Consider the following 17,059-nt stretch of genomic DNA (forward strand, 5'->3'; position numbering starts at 1 on the left):
GTATTTTATTTGCTCGCAGAGCCTCGTCTGCTGAACGTGACCATCGGCCAGTCTTCACCATGTACGGTGACAGTTATTTTCTGCCTTTTAACTTGCCGACATGCAATGTTTCATTGCACGGTGAGTTTTCAACTTTACTGAAGGCGCTACTATACAATATGCAATTTTCCTTACAACTTGCAATGCAATTATAACTCCGAAGGATGTTAATTTGTAAAGAGTGTTCGAAATACTAAGGAAACGTTAGCCGATCGTAATAGATGTTCGTATTTGACAACTTTAGATGCCTCAGGAGTAGAATGGTTTTGCAATTTGCAAGGAAAGTTGCGTAGTGTAACAGCGTCTTGAGATTGTTTCGGAAAGCTGGTTAAATTTCGATGTAACTTGCAAACATGTAATGTTTCATTGCAATTGCAAGTTGAAAATAAGGGTCATTGGACGGAAGAACGGGACAAGTATCGTAGTTTTCAACATACCTTTTATAAGGGCGGAGACATTGATCTTCCATCCACGGTCAGTTTTATCATTTTTTCTGCTTTTTCTATCATTTCTTTATCCTACAAAAGACAAAAACCTTGTTAAATCGTGAATCAATCTAACACTTAAAAGCTTTCTCTCCTAACTGAACTAATTTTATTTATACCGTATAGTTCTATCAGTTCTAAATTGTCCTTCATGGAGGTCCAGTAGGGGTCATCCCGTATTGATCCAGTGTTACTACAGGAGGAAACCTGAACTAAACTGACTTTATTTATGCTGGATAGGTGTATCCGTTCTAAACTTCAACCAAACTAATTCTAACAATTCGAAAAAGCTGGGACTTCAGACGAAAAAGGTCAGCCGATTTTGAAAAATCTTAGATGCGGGGTGTTATAAGGCGGTTAGTAATTTCATCATCACCTTCATCCAAGGATGTTCCAGAGCTTCTGAAACCGTGATGCATTTTCTGTGACCAACAGTAAGCAGTTTTGTTATAAGATCCTTAGCTTCACTGCTAACATTCTTCCAGAGGTTGTTCGGAAATTTATACGACCCTTCTTTGACTTGTTTCTCCAATGGGTTATTTGCCTGCTTTGAAAATAAAGAAGATCCGGAAAGTCTAAAAGACGTTAACTTTTCATTGACGTACTCCAATTTTGAATTGAGGTTAACCTACCTCCAGCTTCATTACAAATCGTGTTCACTACGTGAATTTGAGTAAACTGAAGTATATGGCATACCAAACATATAACACACGATTTCTTGTAGGATCGTTCTTCAGGCTACGGGATTAACATTTTGGTAGCGAGGTAACTTGGTGTACCACAGAGTGTTCCATATAGGAGTTCTGATCTAAAAAATTAATTGTTATCATTGAGAAACTGTAACAATGAGAAATAACTGAACCTAAAACGTTTGCAGAATGCGCTCGGCTTTCGTAAAACGAAATCACGGACAAAAACTCGGAATTGAGATTATAGTGACTTCCAGGATTTGCTGGCAATGGTCACATCGAATGGTTTCTTCAAAGACAATTTAAAGGGCAATTTAAACACAAGTTCAATACACAACCGACACAAACCTTTATAAGCGTTTCGTCATACGAGGAACACAATAAAACATTTTCTGGCTAGAGAAGAAAAAGTTAAATTATGGTCGTTAAAGTTTAGGATATAAAGACAGTAGAGATAAATAAATTAGGGCGTGCTTACCTTCCAATCCCTGTTAGTGATGCCATTTTCATGTAAATGCTAAAAATACGAAACAGTATGAATAAAGTTAGTTTAGTTCACGCTCCTGCAGTAACACTGGATCAATAACAGATGATCCTTAGCTTGGGTCATTAAAAGCTCCAATCTCTTCGTGATATTTTCCATAAACTTTAGTCATCGCCTGTGAATGAAATATTCCAATTTGTTTAATTCATTCTTCGAAGGCTACACATAGCTACATTCGCGCTAAACGACATCCTCACCTGAAGGCACAATGCTTTCATAGTTGGTTTAGTTGTCAATAGGAATCAGTGATACAGATCGTTAGACAACTCGAGCCTGAAAACAAAATAGAAAAGTCGATCGAATCTTGAATGGTTTCATCCATGATTCTATACTTCTCTACTACATTCTGCAGGACAAATAACATTGCGTGAACTGTGCAGCAATATAGAGAATAGGGGGAAGCCAGACAGAAAAGCACATGGAAAGTAGTTTGAATATTTGCAAACCCTGATAGATAAATGTCGTGGACTCACACATTTGTTATCGGCGTCTCCTCGTCGTTTTGTTCCAACAAGACTCTCAAATAATAGTCACCTGATAGCAGAGATACGTTAATGAGTTTGATTCCTATCGAGGAATAAGGGGGGGACGCTTTATGAAGAACTGTTAAAAAGCTAGAGTAGTTAGGCTTATCACTAACCTATTTCAGTTCATCAGCTAAACATTCATACAGGACTTCAAACTAAAGGTGATTCCAAAAGACAACGTAGTTTCCACTCAGATCTTTTTCCATTGCAAATGCGTGCAAATCAGATTCGAATGTCCCAGAAGTTCCTCTCGCGTCTGTCACATTGAAAACATAAGAAATTGTTTCATACCCTTTTACGAGAACAGTTTAGAGAAAGAGGTCAGGACTATTGAATTTGTCCTGTTATACTCATAGCGACAGGAAATCCTCCATTACATTTCCATTTCCTATATTTTCAACGGAAACTAACCTTAACTTCGAGACTCACCTTGTAATTCCAAATCAGGTTGTACGCTGTCAGATCTTGACTGAATCTGTAAAAAAGATCCGCTTAAATATCATTGCTTTTTCATCTTTCAAACGACTAGAACATTTTCCCATTTTCTTAATATGAACACTTACTTTTAATAAAAAAACTGGATTTAAATTCTCACATTTTTCCTGGATTTGAATCCTATTTTTGTCCTCCAATGCGAGAGATATCCTTCAAGTTGATTCCTCAACGTTCCCCTCGTTTTTCCAGAGCTCTAAGACACAAGTATAGCACGTGAAATAACAGGCTTATACGTACATGCAAGCATGCATTATGAAATTTTGGAACGCGATTGTTGATTTAAAACGTACTTCTGCAAGCTTTACATTGTCACGAATTGATAAACGATCTTCTTCAGTCTCTGGTGGCTGAAGGAAAGATAAAAACTTTCCAACAAAATTGTTTCTTTACAAAAAGGTTTTACACTTCTGAATGAATTACCATTTAATTATTTCGTCAGGGGGGCAGTTGGCACAGTTTAAGGATGAATGATGGAGTTTAGTTACCAAAGCAGTTGATATCCCTTAGTCATGAATACGATTGGTCAGTCAGAATCACCTCAATGGGTTTATGTAAATAATGGCCCTCGCAAAAAAGTTTTCAAAGATTTCTTACTTCGTCAGGGCTTTCAAGGTAATAGAGCAAACCAGCAGGCTGTGAAAATCGTATTCAAATTTATTACATAATTGTTTATGAACCAAAAATTATGAACAGGAAATCTCGCATTTAAACTTTCTTGTATATTTTAGACATTAAAAACTATAACTACTTTAATACGAACATTATTCTCGCAAGTAATGCCATTGCTGTTGGATGATGCTATGCCAACAATAATGATTATAAATTACTTATGGAGTATGCTTGTTAGTCTCAATTGAACTATTTACAGATGGCTAGTATATAGAGGATTATAAAATCACATGTTTTAAGATGAATCTGAGAATGTTGCTAAATACAACTCAGGTCCTGCGGATGGAATAGAGGCTATACCTCTGCAACAATTTGTTAATTTATCACATTAATTCGCACCTGTTCAATAGCGAACGTCTATAAGTGCTTTGCATAAACATGGCCATGCGTAAGCGTTTTGGTAGAGCGCCCTCGGCAAGCGCCAGAACTTGTATTTTTGCCGCGGTTTCTTCATCAGCTTCCTAAAGTGAAGTTCTAACTAAATATCAACAGATGATTTTAGGCACTTCACACGATGCAGGAATATTCTTGAGGTTTTAAAGGGTCTTAATTTCGAGTGGTATTATACGCACTTCAAATTCAAGCAGGGAACAGTTGATGGAAAATGAGTCAACTATACGTCCTCAGTGACAAGAGCATTGCACCGGCATCGCAAAAGCGTAGGTTCGATTCCTGCCGGAGGATCTATAGTTCACTCATTTTTCCGTCATCTGTTCCTGGCTTGATTTGAAGTGTGTATAATACTTCTCAAAATTAAGACCTTTTAAAACCTCTTAAATATCAACGGAACTAATATGTACATTCATCACGGCTAAAAAAATGCAGAGCGTTATAAATGACGTTCGTCAAAGGCAGAAAATTCTCAATGGATGAATAAATGAGTAAAACGTACCTCAATTATCGCCTTCAGAACCATGCCAGCACCTTTCACAATTGTGGTCGACGGATGCTGAAATTGTTGAGGAACGAATTCAAAACCACGATTGGTAAGAACCATTAGCGGGGCAATAGTAAAACATACATAAGTGAAGAAATGGTAAAATTGGTGCTATTATTTAGTTTTGTCGTAAACCTACCTGGAACAATCGATAAATGCAATGACCCATTTCTAGACAAACAAATAACAGACTTCATGAGTTGCTCCTATGCTTGGGTCAAGCTAGTGGACGTGGTAAACTTCACCAAAAAGGTAAAGAGAGAAAGGCTATTTAATCAACTCTCAACCTCAGTCAAAGAGCCATAAACTACCAAGAAGACAAGTTGAATGAAAAGCTCCTCAAATTTCTTTGTAGCATACCTGCAACTTTTTCCAGTAATTTCCCAAACTGTTCATCATCTGTTGTCTCACTAAGAGGAATATGCAATAGTCGATTTATTGTAACAGACTACATGAGTTGATTCAAAATATTGGAAGCAATCACACCTTACTATTAGTTTAACATGAATGTCCAACTTCACCCCCGTATTATTTTAATATATTGCAAAGCAACTAGAACAAACCTGTAAGGAGGACACAGAGCAAACGTCAGAAAATCAAGCAATCCACTTATAACTAAAACCCCAGTAGAACGAATATAGAAGAAAAGTTTTCATGGTTAATCTATTTCTTGTGTTTAGTTAGAAAGGTAGTTCAAATTAGAAAGACAGTTGCTACGAATCACTTGCTGGGTTTTGCAAGGGAATTTCTCTTCCAAAACAAAGCTATATACATACAAGAGGGATGGAAAAATAAAACGCAAGGGTTCAGCATAGATTATAGGCAACCAACACCGCACATCTTACCACATTTATCGTGAGAATTCCAACAAACTGCTTAGAAATTTTTCAGAGGATAACAAAGAGCTTTTGTTTATCTGTTCTTGTCGAATGTCATAGTTATCGTGCGTTGGCTATATAAAAAAACAGAATTGGTTTCGATAAAATTGGATCCTGTTAACATTCAGATTTCAAAGTTGGCTGAGTTTATGTGGATTGCAAGTTAAACGGGTTACACTAATGACAGTGACAGATTTGGCAACATATTACCAGGAAATTCATCGTTAAAGTGTTGGCGTTTTCCTTTATACGGAAAAAACGGCCAGACCGGTCCTATTGTTGATCTCGGTACAGACAGATTACTGGTATTTTAGAGTGTTTCAAGAACTCTGCGTTCAAGTATATCGTTACTTGCATCTGTCTAGCTCGGAAATTTCGCAACTATATTCTTAACGAAATACTCTATTTTAAATTTAAATATGACCGGTCTGACCATTTTGGCCGCTTAAAGGAAAGCCCTCTCTTTACCTGCATCAGAGCACACAGCATGTCGACAGCGGCGTGAGTCACGGCTTCATTATTCCTCTTCAAAGCTTTCACAGTTTTCACACCAACCTTCTCATAGAAGCTGTAAAAACAAACAGAAACACGGTCTAGAGAAGTGAGCTGGTTGAGTAAACAGCGTGTGTGTTGTGGTTAAAGATAAACGTTTCTCACCTAGTGAGCGTTGTGAAACCTGCTTTGGATCCAACCTAATGCTCAAAGCGTGAAACAGTGCTTCGAGATCTTTATCTGATATTTTGTTTTGGTCTCCTGCAAATAGACGAAACATTTTAACTATTTTATGTATATATTGAACACCTGTGAAGGTAATAGCAGTCAGAATATGTATATTTTAGGGTGAACACTAAATATATTTATTGGCAAAGATATACAATACCTTCGTGAGCAATGAGCATTGTGATGGCATTAATGATAAGTCTTTCTTTATTCTCCGGGAAAAGTCCTTACAAAATATTTAAAATCGTTTGAAATATATATTGGAGTTTAAAAGACTTAATATTCCAGCCGTACTTCTGGCGAGAAAATTTCAAATCTACCATTTCATGGATTCGGACCCAGTCAACTCAGCAACCAGAGTTACCGCAGCGTAGTCCCTAGGCCTCTTAACGTTCCTTATACGCGGCGAGGCGGGAACTGAGAGGCCTAGAACAAAGTGTTTTGTATTTTGGCTATTTTGTCCCCACTTTCTGTATTGAGGTCAGTTTACGATCCACGACGCGGTTAACTGGCCTTGTTCGACGTCGCTAGTCAAATATTTGCTTGAAATAACCTACGGGATATTAATTATACTGTCAGGACTTCGAAATATCCATACAAACGTTTCAATGTCATTTGCTGTCGACGCTATCGACTATGAAGTAAACTCGAGTCCGTACGTACATGGTTTATGATTATAATAAGCTTCAATTGCCAATTTAAATTATTCTCGCTTCCTTTATAACGATTATTGTTGTAAATCTAGGTCAACTAATGCATACTAAAATATGCAGAAAACTAACGTGCGTATGAAAAACACGTGAGTGGAAAACAGCCTTAATCCAGATTTTGACAGAACTTAAAACTCAGTAAAAATGCAATAATATTCTCTACACAGGATTTTGTCTGCAGAAAAGTACAAAATAAGAAATTGTCAACTTACGTCTTGGGTGACTGCATGAAGTAGACCGCTGTAGGAAATATTGCAGTTAAATCTCTACACATCTTCGGTTAAATTTCCTGCAAGGAACCAGTAATAAGACAATATAAGCTTTTGGAGATATTTCAAAAATTTAAAGTGAAATAAAAAGAGAAATATTTCACCTGGAGACGCAGCGAGGAATTTTAAATGACTGCTTTCTACTTCTTCGTCAACAACGTTATACAATGGACCCCAACGATAACCTTGAAAAATATATCATCTTAAAAAAAAATTCTTCTTTTGCTGTATGTGATGTATTGGACTGACTAATAGGAATACCTGACGAGAAGTGTAATTGTTTGTGTGTTATATGAGATCCCATACGTCAGGAGGAGAATGAAATGAGGGTTCGTATTTACGGCAATCATAGCAGTGCGAGATTTTCATCAGGAAAATTTTGACCATAATTTTCGCTCAATCATCTATGAAAAAGCGTACAGTCTCTTCGTTGGGGTCGTTTTTACACAAACATCTCCATTTCCACTGCCTCTAACCCCGTGTAGCTAACCAGCCAATGATATATCCCTAGATTGAGTGAAATACAAACATTCAGAACAAGAAATATTTTATATAGCTTCATACAAAATCTGCTTTTTTAAACTACCTGTCGGAAGACGAGTAATTTCTCAGCTGACCGCTTGTGTATTCCAGCCCGAACAACTGAGGATGGTCTCGATAGCTAATTATTGAAAATATCTGACAGAAAAAGAAGTTTTAAAACTATGATATACTATAATACACAAGTCTTAACCAAACGGTATATTCTGGAAAGTAACTGCAAAAATAAAACTATTTTAAGTCGGCTGGATACTTTTTTGCAATTGGACATGTTCAAAATGGAAACGTGAAATAAAAAAGATGATAAAAGCAGTAAACTTGAATCCAGGTCAGAAGACATGGAGTGTTTGGAGTGTTTGGAGTGTTTGGAGTGTTTGGAATGTTTGTTTTTTTTCTTTCAAGGTCTGAGATGAACAATTACTGGAACTGACATGGAATGTCGCATGACTTACTGAGCTAAGGGGATGAAGGCTGACGATGTTGAACATATATTATAGCAATAATAGTTTATAGTTTATTATATATTATAGTAATAGAGTTGATGTTCGCGGGCATGATGTTCGCGGGCATTATGACCGCGAACATCAACCCTATTGTTACATTATTATCACTATAAAAAACACATGAGTATATACAAAATTAGTAAAATACAATAATTAGTAAATACAATAATTAGTAAATACAAAATTAGTAAAATACAATAATTAGTAAATAGATTTGAATAAATATAGTTCACCTGGTGCAAGGCATTTTTAATGATACTCCAAGCTTATACTTTCTGGATAATTTAATACATTCTATAGGGTTTAATGATCAATATAGGGATAAGTATCATAAAATTGTTTGGCTGTTGGGGTTTATAAACTATCAAAACTACAAAATTATATCCTGTCAAAATTTCGAATTTCTAAAATAATGCCGGGTTTATGGTCATTTGAATTTGCTTGCTACTTTTATAATATGCAAAAAAGTAGACGGTAGACACTGATTTTAAGTTCAAATTTATAATATTTCGAAAATATATTATGCATTATTAATTATATAACATACCTTGAATAAATTTGAAGTTTTACATGATTCAAGAACATTTTCTTTGTATACCGAACTGTTTCGCCTTTGGATTTGATTCCGTTCATTAGTCAAAGTACACTTCAAGATGTCGGGCTTCCCTTCAAAATTGTCGAGGCCAGGGATATGACGGTGCTAGTGCTGTGTCCAGCCAGGTTAAAGGTATTTCTGGGAGAATATTAGAGAAAAATCCGAAGGCGTTGCATGTTCATTACTCCAGTCATCGTTTAAACCTTATTGTTGCCAAGCGTGTTCAATTCTTCCAGTGAAAAATATGTTGAGTCAGGCACAAAATATCGCCAGCTTTTTTATCAGTTCCCTATCCGCTCACAGTATCTAAGTAAAAGATGAAAGAGTTTGGTTTAACCCGTAACAAGCTCGCAAAGCCTTCCACGACACGATGGGTAGAACGAATAAGATCCCGCGATGGTTGTTTGGATGCATTCAAAGTTATCTACAAAACACTCAATTTTATGCAGTTTGGAGGATCGCAGGAAGGGCCATTTCCTAGATTAGCTAGTGACGCACAGTCTCATTTTCGCAACGTGGAGAAATTTGAATTTATGGCTGCTCTCATTATCACCCAACATGTTCTGGATCATACTTTGTCATTGACGGTCCAATTAAAGAAGAAAAAAAAATCGATATTGCGGAATCAATAAAACAGATTAATCTTTTAAAGGATGAAATGGCAAACTACGTTCCTCTGTAGATTTATTCCGCAATGAATACTACGACAAGCTGTTGGAATTAGCTAATAACCTCGACGTGGCTGAGTGTTTTCCCCGGGTATGTAAAGCTCAAACAAAATGTGATAATCATCGTACCAGTACAGCAGGTGGTTACAACAGATTAACAGTAACCATTAAGAGTCGTGCATAGGCCACGTGATAACGAAACATTCTGAGCTCATCAATGAACAATTGTAAAGGTTTTATTGTAACTCATAGGAAAACCTAAGGATATATTTTGTAAAATCTATTATATTACGAGTGTCTTTCCCTAAGTCTACCGACCCCTGAATTCCCCACGCTATCGTCACCCTGTAATAAATAAGTAACGTTGCAAGTCCTCACCTTCAACCACAAGGATTAAATTACGTAATTCGAAGTGCAAAATTGAGATTACCGGTTTCTGAGTTTACCGGTTTATAATGCTCAGTATTTAATAATCCGTATAAGACCAATTTATCATTATTATTACTTGACTTACGGATTCATTAAGTTTATCCTCGTCTTAACTCAAAAAGTTTTCAAAGGACTTGCATCCAGAAGGAATTTACCAGGAACAGGCTAAAATTAAACAGATGTTGAGATTAATGCACGATGATGATTCGTGATCTTAAAATTGCTACCTTTTGAAACTCTTCACGAGTTAATAAGCCTTGACTGTTCCCTGTGAAAGAAAAATAGGTAATATAGTCATATTATAATATATATTTCCTCCATATTGCAAAGGTAATTTCGCTTGCCTTCAGTTTCTTCCTTGTGTAAAACAGTGTCTTTGGAATCTGGTACGACATCAATCTGAAACGATTGTAAAATGAAAAAGCTAGTCTAAATCAAAGATCTCTTTCTTTTCTGCTTCCCCTGCCAGTCATGTTAGTAGCAATATAAGGGATGGATAGTGAATGTTCTTGCACGAAGTAAATTTCATGCAAAGCGAGTTTGAAGAGAAATTCTTACCATAAAAGCGCTTGGTCCATATCTCGGACTACGACTCAAATATCGAGTTCGTTGAAGAAATGCCGAACCAAGATTCAACTTTTGACCGGAATCTTGTAATAAAATCGACGAGGGTGAAGATCTGCCGTGTTCTGTAAGCAGCATCTTTTGTTCTGCGCTGTCTAAAATGTTGGCAGATAATTTGTTCATTTCGTAAATGCGCGAACAATGGCCGATCTGTTTTAACATTACAAACCTGACTCCTTGAGTTCGGTTTTCTTCATTTCAACATCATCCCGGGTATCTTCAATATTAGTTTCCTCATCTTCTCTACACGATGCGAGGCGATCTTTGACAAGATCTACAATCAATGTACGCTGTCTGTGCTCTTGCTAAGAAGTTCTGTTGTAGTTTCAAGGCATTGTCTGGCTCCTTCTTTAATGAGTTCGGCCGATAAATCATCTGAAATACAACAATATCAATTTGACATTCTGCCAACGGAATGCCCAACCAAAACATTGAACAGGTTTGACCCATCGTTGACCTTACCAAAGAGTTGTTTTGGAATTAAACTTTCATAAATCTCAGTCTTTCCCACCGCTGGTCGTCACAAGATGTTTGAGTCACAAGATTTCTGTATTGAGCCTACGGTACCAGTGGGCTTTAAATCGCGGGTAAGAAGGTCAGATGCTTTGGTATCGAATTTTGTGTTTGGCACCGGGCTCGAATCATCTGCACGAGTTTTTCTATCAGTTGAAGAAGCCCGGAAATGACAAATACGTTCCTAAGAGCTTTCACTAGAAGAATATTAAAACTTGGTCGCTCTTGCAAATATATCTATTGAAAATTCAGCAAGCAATCCCCCTGGCAATAGAATGACATGTGGACTTACTTTCGTAATAAATGGCACGAATTGTTTTCTTAACAATAGCGGACAGTTGACAAACCAGGATGAAATGACATTATCAGCAAGAGCTACAGTGTATTGAGAGTATCTAAGGTGAAACATATCAGTTCGTTTATATTTTATTCATTTTGACAAAACCAATAATAAAAAGTTTCAGATGTTATCGCGTTGAGCCAACTTCGATGATTCTGTGTAAGGCAAACATATTCCAAAGACTTGTTTCAACTGGATCGCTGTGAAGTTTTTGTACAAAGCACAAAGCTGTTACAATGCGATTTAAACGATTTAAAAGAATGTTACCAACTTTTCGCCGAATACGATTGTGTGTTTACACAACCTAGCTCTCTTTAGGGGGTACATTGATATTTTGTAACAGATTTCATAATTTACGTAACTTCAAGAAACATACCAGAGGAAAATTCTAGCAGTGGTATGGCAACTTGAGACGTTGGCGAAAGTTTAGTAAACTTTTCCAGATATTGTGGGAGCAGTCTAAGGACAGAAAATTTAGTAATTATTACTTAAAAATCATATATTTGTGAAGGAGTATCTCGCATCACAAGAGACGTTACGTTTAGGCTGCAGTTTATTGAAAAACGTTTCTGTAAATTCACTGAGCACATTATCAAGGCACGATTTCAAATATCTCCAAATAAATAAACTTCTAAAACGCTGCAACTACTTAAATCAACTTCATTCTTACAAAGTGCTAATGGACATAAAAAACGTCTCAAATTCCAGACTATTTTAAGTAGCCATACCTTGCCATAACTGAAGGCATTTCTACCATACATATGGTGAGACAAGATACGCTTAAGGTCGCGAAATGAGCAACCAAGTACGCATTAGACAACACTAGACGAAATATACAACAACGTTTAAGCAAGAACAGACAACCGCTGAAAATAAAGTCACGCAGATTCTTACCTGTTCATCTTGACCAATAAAAATGTGGTACGTACACAGCTCCGTTAATACCTGCACGTGTTACAATAAAATATCCAATTAAATCATTAGTATGGTATGATATAATTATGGTATAAATTGGTTATGGTATGGTGGGATATAATTATGGTATGATAGGCATGGTTATGGTATGGTATGATTTCGTTATGGTATGGTATGGTGTGATATTATTATGGTAAGATATGGTTATCGTATGGTATGATTTAGTTAAGGTTAGTTATGGTATGATATGATTATATGATATGATTATATGATATGATATATGTATGATTATATGATATGATTATATGATATGGTATGGTTATGGTATGGTATGGTTTTGGTATAATTATGGTAAGATATTATGATATATGCAAAAAACTGATTGATAAGAACCGTACTGGAAAAATTCTAGCGTACAAATGAGGTCGGCGCATATCGTTAGGAACACGAAATAATCCAGGAAAAAAATTGTAATTTGAAACCTGAATGCAAAGTAAAATTTTTAATTCATGATTTTGGTGTGAAAAGTACACAACTTCACTTCCCTTCCCATTTTAGAGAAGACTGTAGATATTGAACGTAAATATTGCTCTCCAGAAAGTATCAAGTTTTTATCTTGCAGTGCCTCTGGAAAGTTCCTCAGAAGAACATCCAACACCTCCCATTCCAATTCCTAGAAAATGAAGAAAGTTGAACTTCAATCGAAACTTAATGCCAGATGATACATTATGATAGAAAAGTTTACCTGTTGTAAGCACACAAGAATAACATTCATCGCCTCGCTGTAAGGCAGTGAAACAATCCCGTTTGTCTTATCTTCTGCAGAACTAAACAAAAATGAGAATATTACGCAAACAAGAAAAGGAATTTTGGAAGCAGAATACCTGACATACGTGGCACTATCGTCATTAACCAACATTTTCTTTCAGAACAAACAAAATACGAAGTGAATTAAACTTTTCTACTTTTGTCTTGCACAAGGCCTAGACGTTGTCAGCTCGCAGACTGAGGAAACATTGAAGAATCTTTAAGAAAACACAATGTGAGACATCATAGAAAAATCGCGAGAAATAAAATTGAATTTGCCTTACCGAAAGCCGTATTTCCGATGCACTATACTATACGTCGATAGCCATTGTCATAATGAGTTTTTATGTGGTACACTAATATATTGAATATTCGTTCGGCTCGTTCTTGAGGTTTACGCAACAATTTTAACTGCGAAAATAGAATGAAATTACTGAAAGAGAAGCAAGTGTGGCATTAAATTACACTTATTTTTGTTCACGAAAATAACTTCATCACAATGAACGAATATGTGTGGACAATCTCTGCATGTCCTTCATTACCTTGAACAAGCGTACTAATCCTAATACAGCCTCCTTGATGTCTTTCTATGCTGTTTCATCCTGAGGCTGCAGCAACAAAGACAAATTACAGTGATTAGATGTAATTTTATGTCTCTAGATGTTCCTACATATACCTTGCAGTCTCTATAATTACCTTACATGTTCTTTACATGACGGCTTAACGTATCGCTTGAGAGGATCAACTGGACAGTGGCAATCTGGAATTGATAAATGAAATATATATCCTTTTACTTCACTGATGCGTTTGCATTCACGACCCCCGTGTAAAACGATCCAATTTGCGGATATATAGTTAGGTTCAGGTCAGGAAGCTTTCACTGATAAGAAAGAATTTTCTATTGAAGTACAGTATCAGCTCATCACGAATGAAGAGGGAAATTGGAGTGGAGAAATGAAACCGTCTGAAAATGATTGTATTGAGTACCTTCTCGATTATATGCAAACATCGCAAACTTTCGGTGAATCAGAGGATTCAATAACATCGACCAGAAGCTGGACAGCTCGGATCCGCACAGAAATATCCCGATCTTTGACAATGTGGTCTAAATGTGGCAACACTGAATTCTCAAGTATTTCTTCCTGTAAAAATCAAGGAGTTATAAAACTAGAAAAGATTCATAATATCGCTAATGTCTAGAAAAATGGACTAAAATTTATTCAAAGTACTAAAATTTTATACCTCATATAGTGGAGATAACGTTCCTAATATGTTACAAAGCACATTTAGAGCTTTAATTATGTTGGCCGTCCTCTCTTCACATCTAAAAAAAAATTCCCATTAGGATAAGACTGAGGCTACATAGAAATACATCACGAACTTAAACAAAAATCAACATACCAAAATATTACATTTTTACATAACAAAATATAAAGAAAAAAGAAGACCACACACTTGAAGTATTTCTCCACCAAATCTTTAATATTTTCAAACCAGTTTTCGCAGTAAGGATGAAGAGACTGGGAACGATGAGAAACCAGGAGAATAACTGAGGATTACTGCAAACAACGACATTTCATTTAGCTGCAAACAACGACATTTTATTTAGCTAAGTGGATTCCGTTAGATCTTCATATATTTTATTAATTTTGTCCTCAAAGAAAGTCATAAAATTGTTAGCTAGATTCTCATCAGATTGGCACACAGGATATTGAGAATCAGGGGTATAATGTAGTAACTTTCCAACGGTTTTAAATAATTTCTTTTGGTCACTCCAATTATCTCTAACAATTTCAGAATAATAACGAGTACAACTTTCCTATAATAGCTCACTGACACGGCGACATTGCTGACTGTATTTTAGACGATCACAGGATTGTCTTGACTTACGCCATACCCGCTCGAGTTTCCTTCTGATACGTTTTTCGTTTTTAATTTGTTCAGTGTACCAAGGTGCAGCTGGACGAATAATTATCTCTCTTGAAATAAGTGGTGCATGATGATCCAGAATTTTGGGCAGCTCCGAGTTGTATTGGTTGACTTTCGCACTTATATCAGCCGTGTTCCCAGTGTTAATCGGAGATAGCCTAATTTCATTAAGGAACGAGTCCATATTGATTGCTTTAATTTTACGTGACTCCACGACCCTTCTCTGAAACAATGGTTTTTTAAAATTGAGTTCATATGTAACCGTGTAATGGTCAGATATAGATGGATCATGAACGTCAATAGATTGAACAATATTTTCCTCATGGCGAGACAAGATAAGGTCTAACGTGTGACCACACTGTTAATTTTGCGGTGTCATATTGACACCAAAAAAGGTGTCAGATAAAAAGGTACAGAATAACACCATTTCGGGTGCTAAATTGACACCGCGAAATAAGGTGTCAAATTAGCACGATCTTTGGTGCTACTTTTACGCCAATTTATGGTGTTAATCTAACACCCGAAGTTTGTGTGGTTTAGTTTTTGCACTTTTAGCGCTAGCAATGGAGCGACTAAATAGCATAAGCTATAATCATACAAAGTGGACAAAATGCGATTTAAAAATATTTATTTCTACATATGTTGTGACAGGAAAATCTATGTACAAGAGTGTATAAAATGTCTAGGGTACTTAACGTCCTTTAAAAGTTTTTGTCCTAAGGCTTCCTGACGAGAGCAGTTTCCATTTGCCACACCAGCAATGTACTCCATGTTTAGTAGATAAAATAAGGTTGAGTCTGTTCTTGAATAAGTTAACATTTGCCCCTCCACCGCAATCATCAAAGTTTGAACATCTGAAAGGTCTTCTGAACCAATTATCCTGATCTATGGAATCAACAACCTATAATAAGAAACCAATGTTTTTTAAAAGGACTTTAAAAGTGTTTAAAAAACAAAATCAGCCCACATGCAGAGTTTCTTACACTTACAGAACAAATCTTAAAGAAGAGAGACTGAGATTCTCCTGCATTCTCCTTCAATGGTTCCTTCAAAATCTAAGCAACTGTGCTCTTGATGTCTGTTAAAAAAATTGTTTATCAATATAGATAGATTCTAAATAGGCCATATTTCATGTAGCAATAGCCTGTATTGCTATAATATTGTAATTGTGCCATTGGCTTTGACAAATTATTATTAATCGCATGATTTACCTGATTTCCCAGCAATTGCTCTCTCCACTCTGTTTATAAGAACCAATGTAGTTTTCTTGTTACATTTCTTGGCATAGTCCAAAACATTTTTCTGAATCAATGGATTGAAATTTGCCAACCATATCATGGATCAACTTGTAGTTTACTCTTTAAAATTCAGCTTTTACCTGAAAAAGAATTAATACAGTATGCTAGATACATTGTGAAAGAAAATTATTCTACTGGTAATTTAGAACCCATACTCTGTCAATTAACTAAAATATTAATGAGAATTTTACACGAAATATGACAGGCTAACTAAAAAGTTGCCAACTAGCACACATGGGTATTATGTCGAACAAAGAAATTTGGCAGTCAATTATCTGTTTGGATAGTTTCTCAACAAGAATTATGGCAAAGTGTTGAAATAGAGCACTTGATATCAATCAAACAGGTACTTTATATCAACATGAATGATGTAAACTAAAAGCAAACTTACCTCTGTAATAAGCTGGAGTGCAGGATATTTTTCTTAAATTGTTTCTACCCTTGGCCTTGTTATGATCCATGAACCCTGTATCAAAATAAATTGAATTATCAACATGTTTAACAAGTCAGATCCATTCCAGATGTTTAACAAGTCAGATCCAGGGTATCATAGAGGTGGTACACATAGATAATCATAAAGATTATGTATAACAACAAGGTTATCACTTACTGTTCCACCACAATTGAGTCAGCAAGAAAGGGATATTTCTAAATTATCATAGGTGAAATACTTTGTTTTTCTTCCATGGTTGGATACATTAATTGTATACACATCCCTTATTCCCTTGTGAATCATTAGAATTACAGTTTCCCCTTAATTTTCCACATTGAAGCCTTTGTTCACTCTTGGTGAAAACTTAAAATAGAAAAGAATAATAATTAATCATATAGATATTGTAGACTTATTTATAGTTGATAAATGTATCAGTCCACAATTCAACGTTACTATAGAACACAATCAATAGCTGGGCAATTGAATGACTGACAATTATAATT

At 35.9% G+C, this 17,059-nt stretch overlaps 1 protein-coding gene and 3 long non-coding RNA genes across 4 annotated transcripts; all 4 read right to left on the bottom strand.

Moving 5' to 3' along the window:
- Positions 1-443: 443 nt before the first annotated feature.
- Positions 444-1,302, bottom strand: LOC114542757 (calcium/calmodulin-dependent protein kinase type II delta chain-like). The gene is made up of 3 exons (XM_028562220.1): positions 1,157-1,302; positions 901-1,071; positions 444-557 (listed from the first exon to the last, which is right to left on the bottom strand). Exons 1-3 carry the CDS (start codon positions 1,166-1,168, stop codon positions 480-482), a joined length of 261 nt encoding a protein of 86 aa, XP_028418021.1. The 5' UTR covers positions 1,169-1,302; the 3' UTR covers positions 444-479.
- A 664-nt stretch (positions 1,303-1,966) lies between these two features.
- Positions 1,967-2,439, bottom strand: LOC114542753. The gene is made up of 3 exons (XR_003689749.1): positions 2,398-2,439; positions 2,231-2,324; positions 1,967-2,030 (listed from the first exon to the last, which is right to left on the bottom strand). It is a non-coding gene; the product is annotated as an uncharacterized LOC114542753 (long non-coding RNA).
- Positions 2,440-2,741: 302 nt separating this feature from the next.
- LOC114542754 lies at positions 2,742-3,109 on the bottom strand. The gene is made up of 3 exons (XR_003689750.1): positions 3,070-3,109; positions 2,880-2,972; positions 2,742-2,759 (listed from the first exon to the last, which is right to left on the bottom strand). It is a non-coding gene; the product is annotated as an uncharacterized LOC114542754 (long non-coding RNA).
- A 12,078-nt stretch (positions 3,110-15,187) lies between these two features.
- On the bottom strand, positions 15,188-16,812 carry LOC114542758. The gene is made up of 5 exons (XR_003689752.1): positions 16,734-16,812; positions 16,515-16,589; positions 16,037-16,203; positions 15,815-15,903; positions 15,188-15,726 (listed from the first exon to the last, which is right to left on the bottom strand). It is a non-coding gene; the product is annotated as an uncharacterized LOC114542758 (long non-coding RNA).
- Between the last annotated feature and the right edge of the window lie 247 nt (positions 16,813-17,059).

Source organism: Dendronephthya gigantea, unplaced genomic scaffold (genome assembly GCF_004324835.1).
Source record: "Dendronephthya gigantea isolate DGI-Jeju-01 unplaced genomic scaffold, DenGig_1.0 000390F, whole genome shotgun sequence".
NCBI classification, from domain to species: Eukaryota; Metazoa; Cnidaria; class Anthozoa; order Malacalcyonacea; family Nephtheidae; genus Dendronephthya; species Dendronephthya gigantea.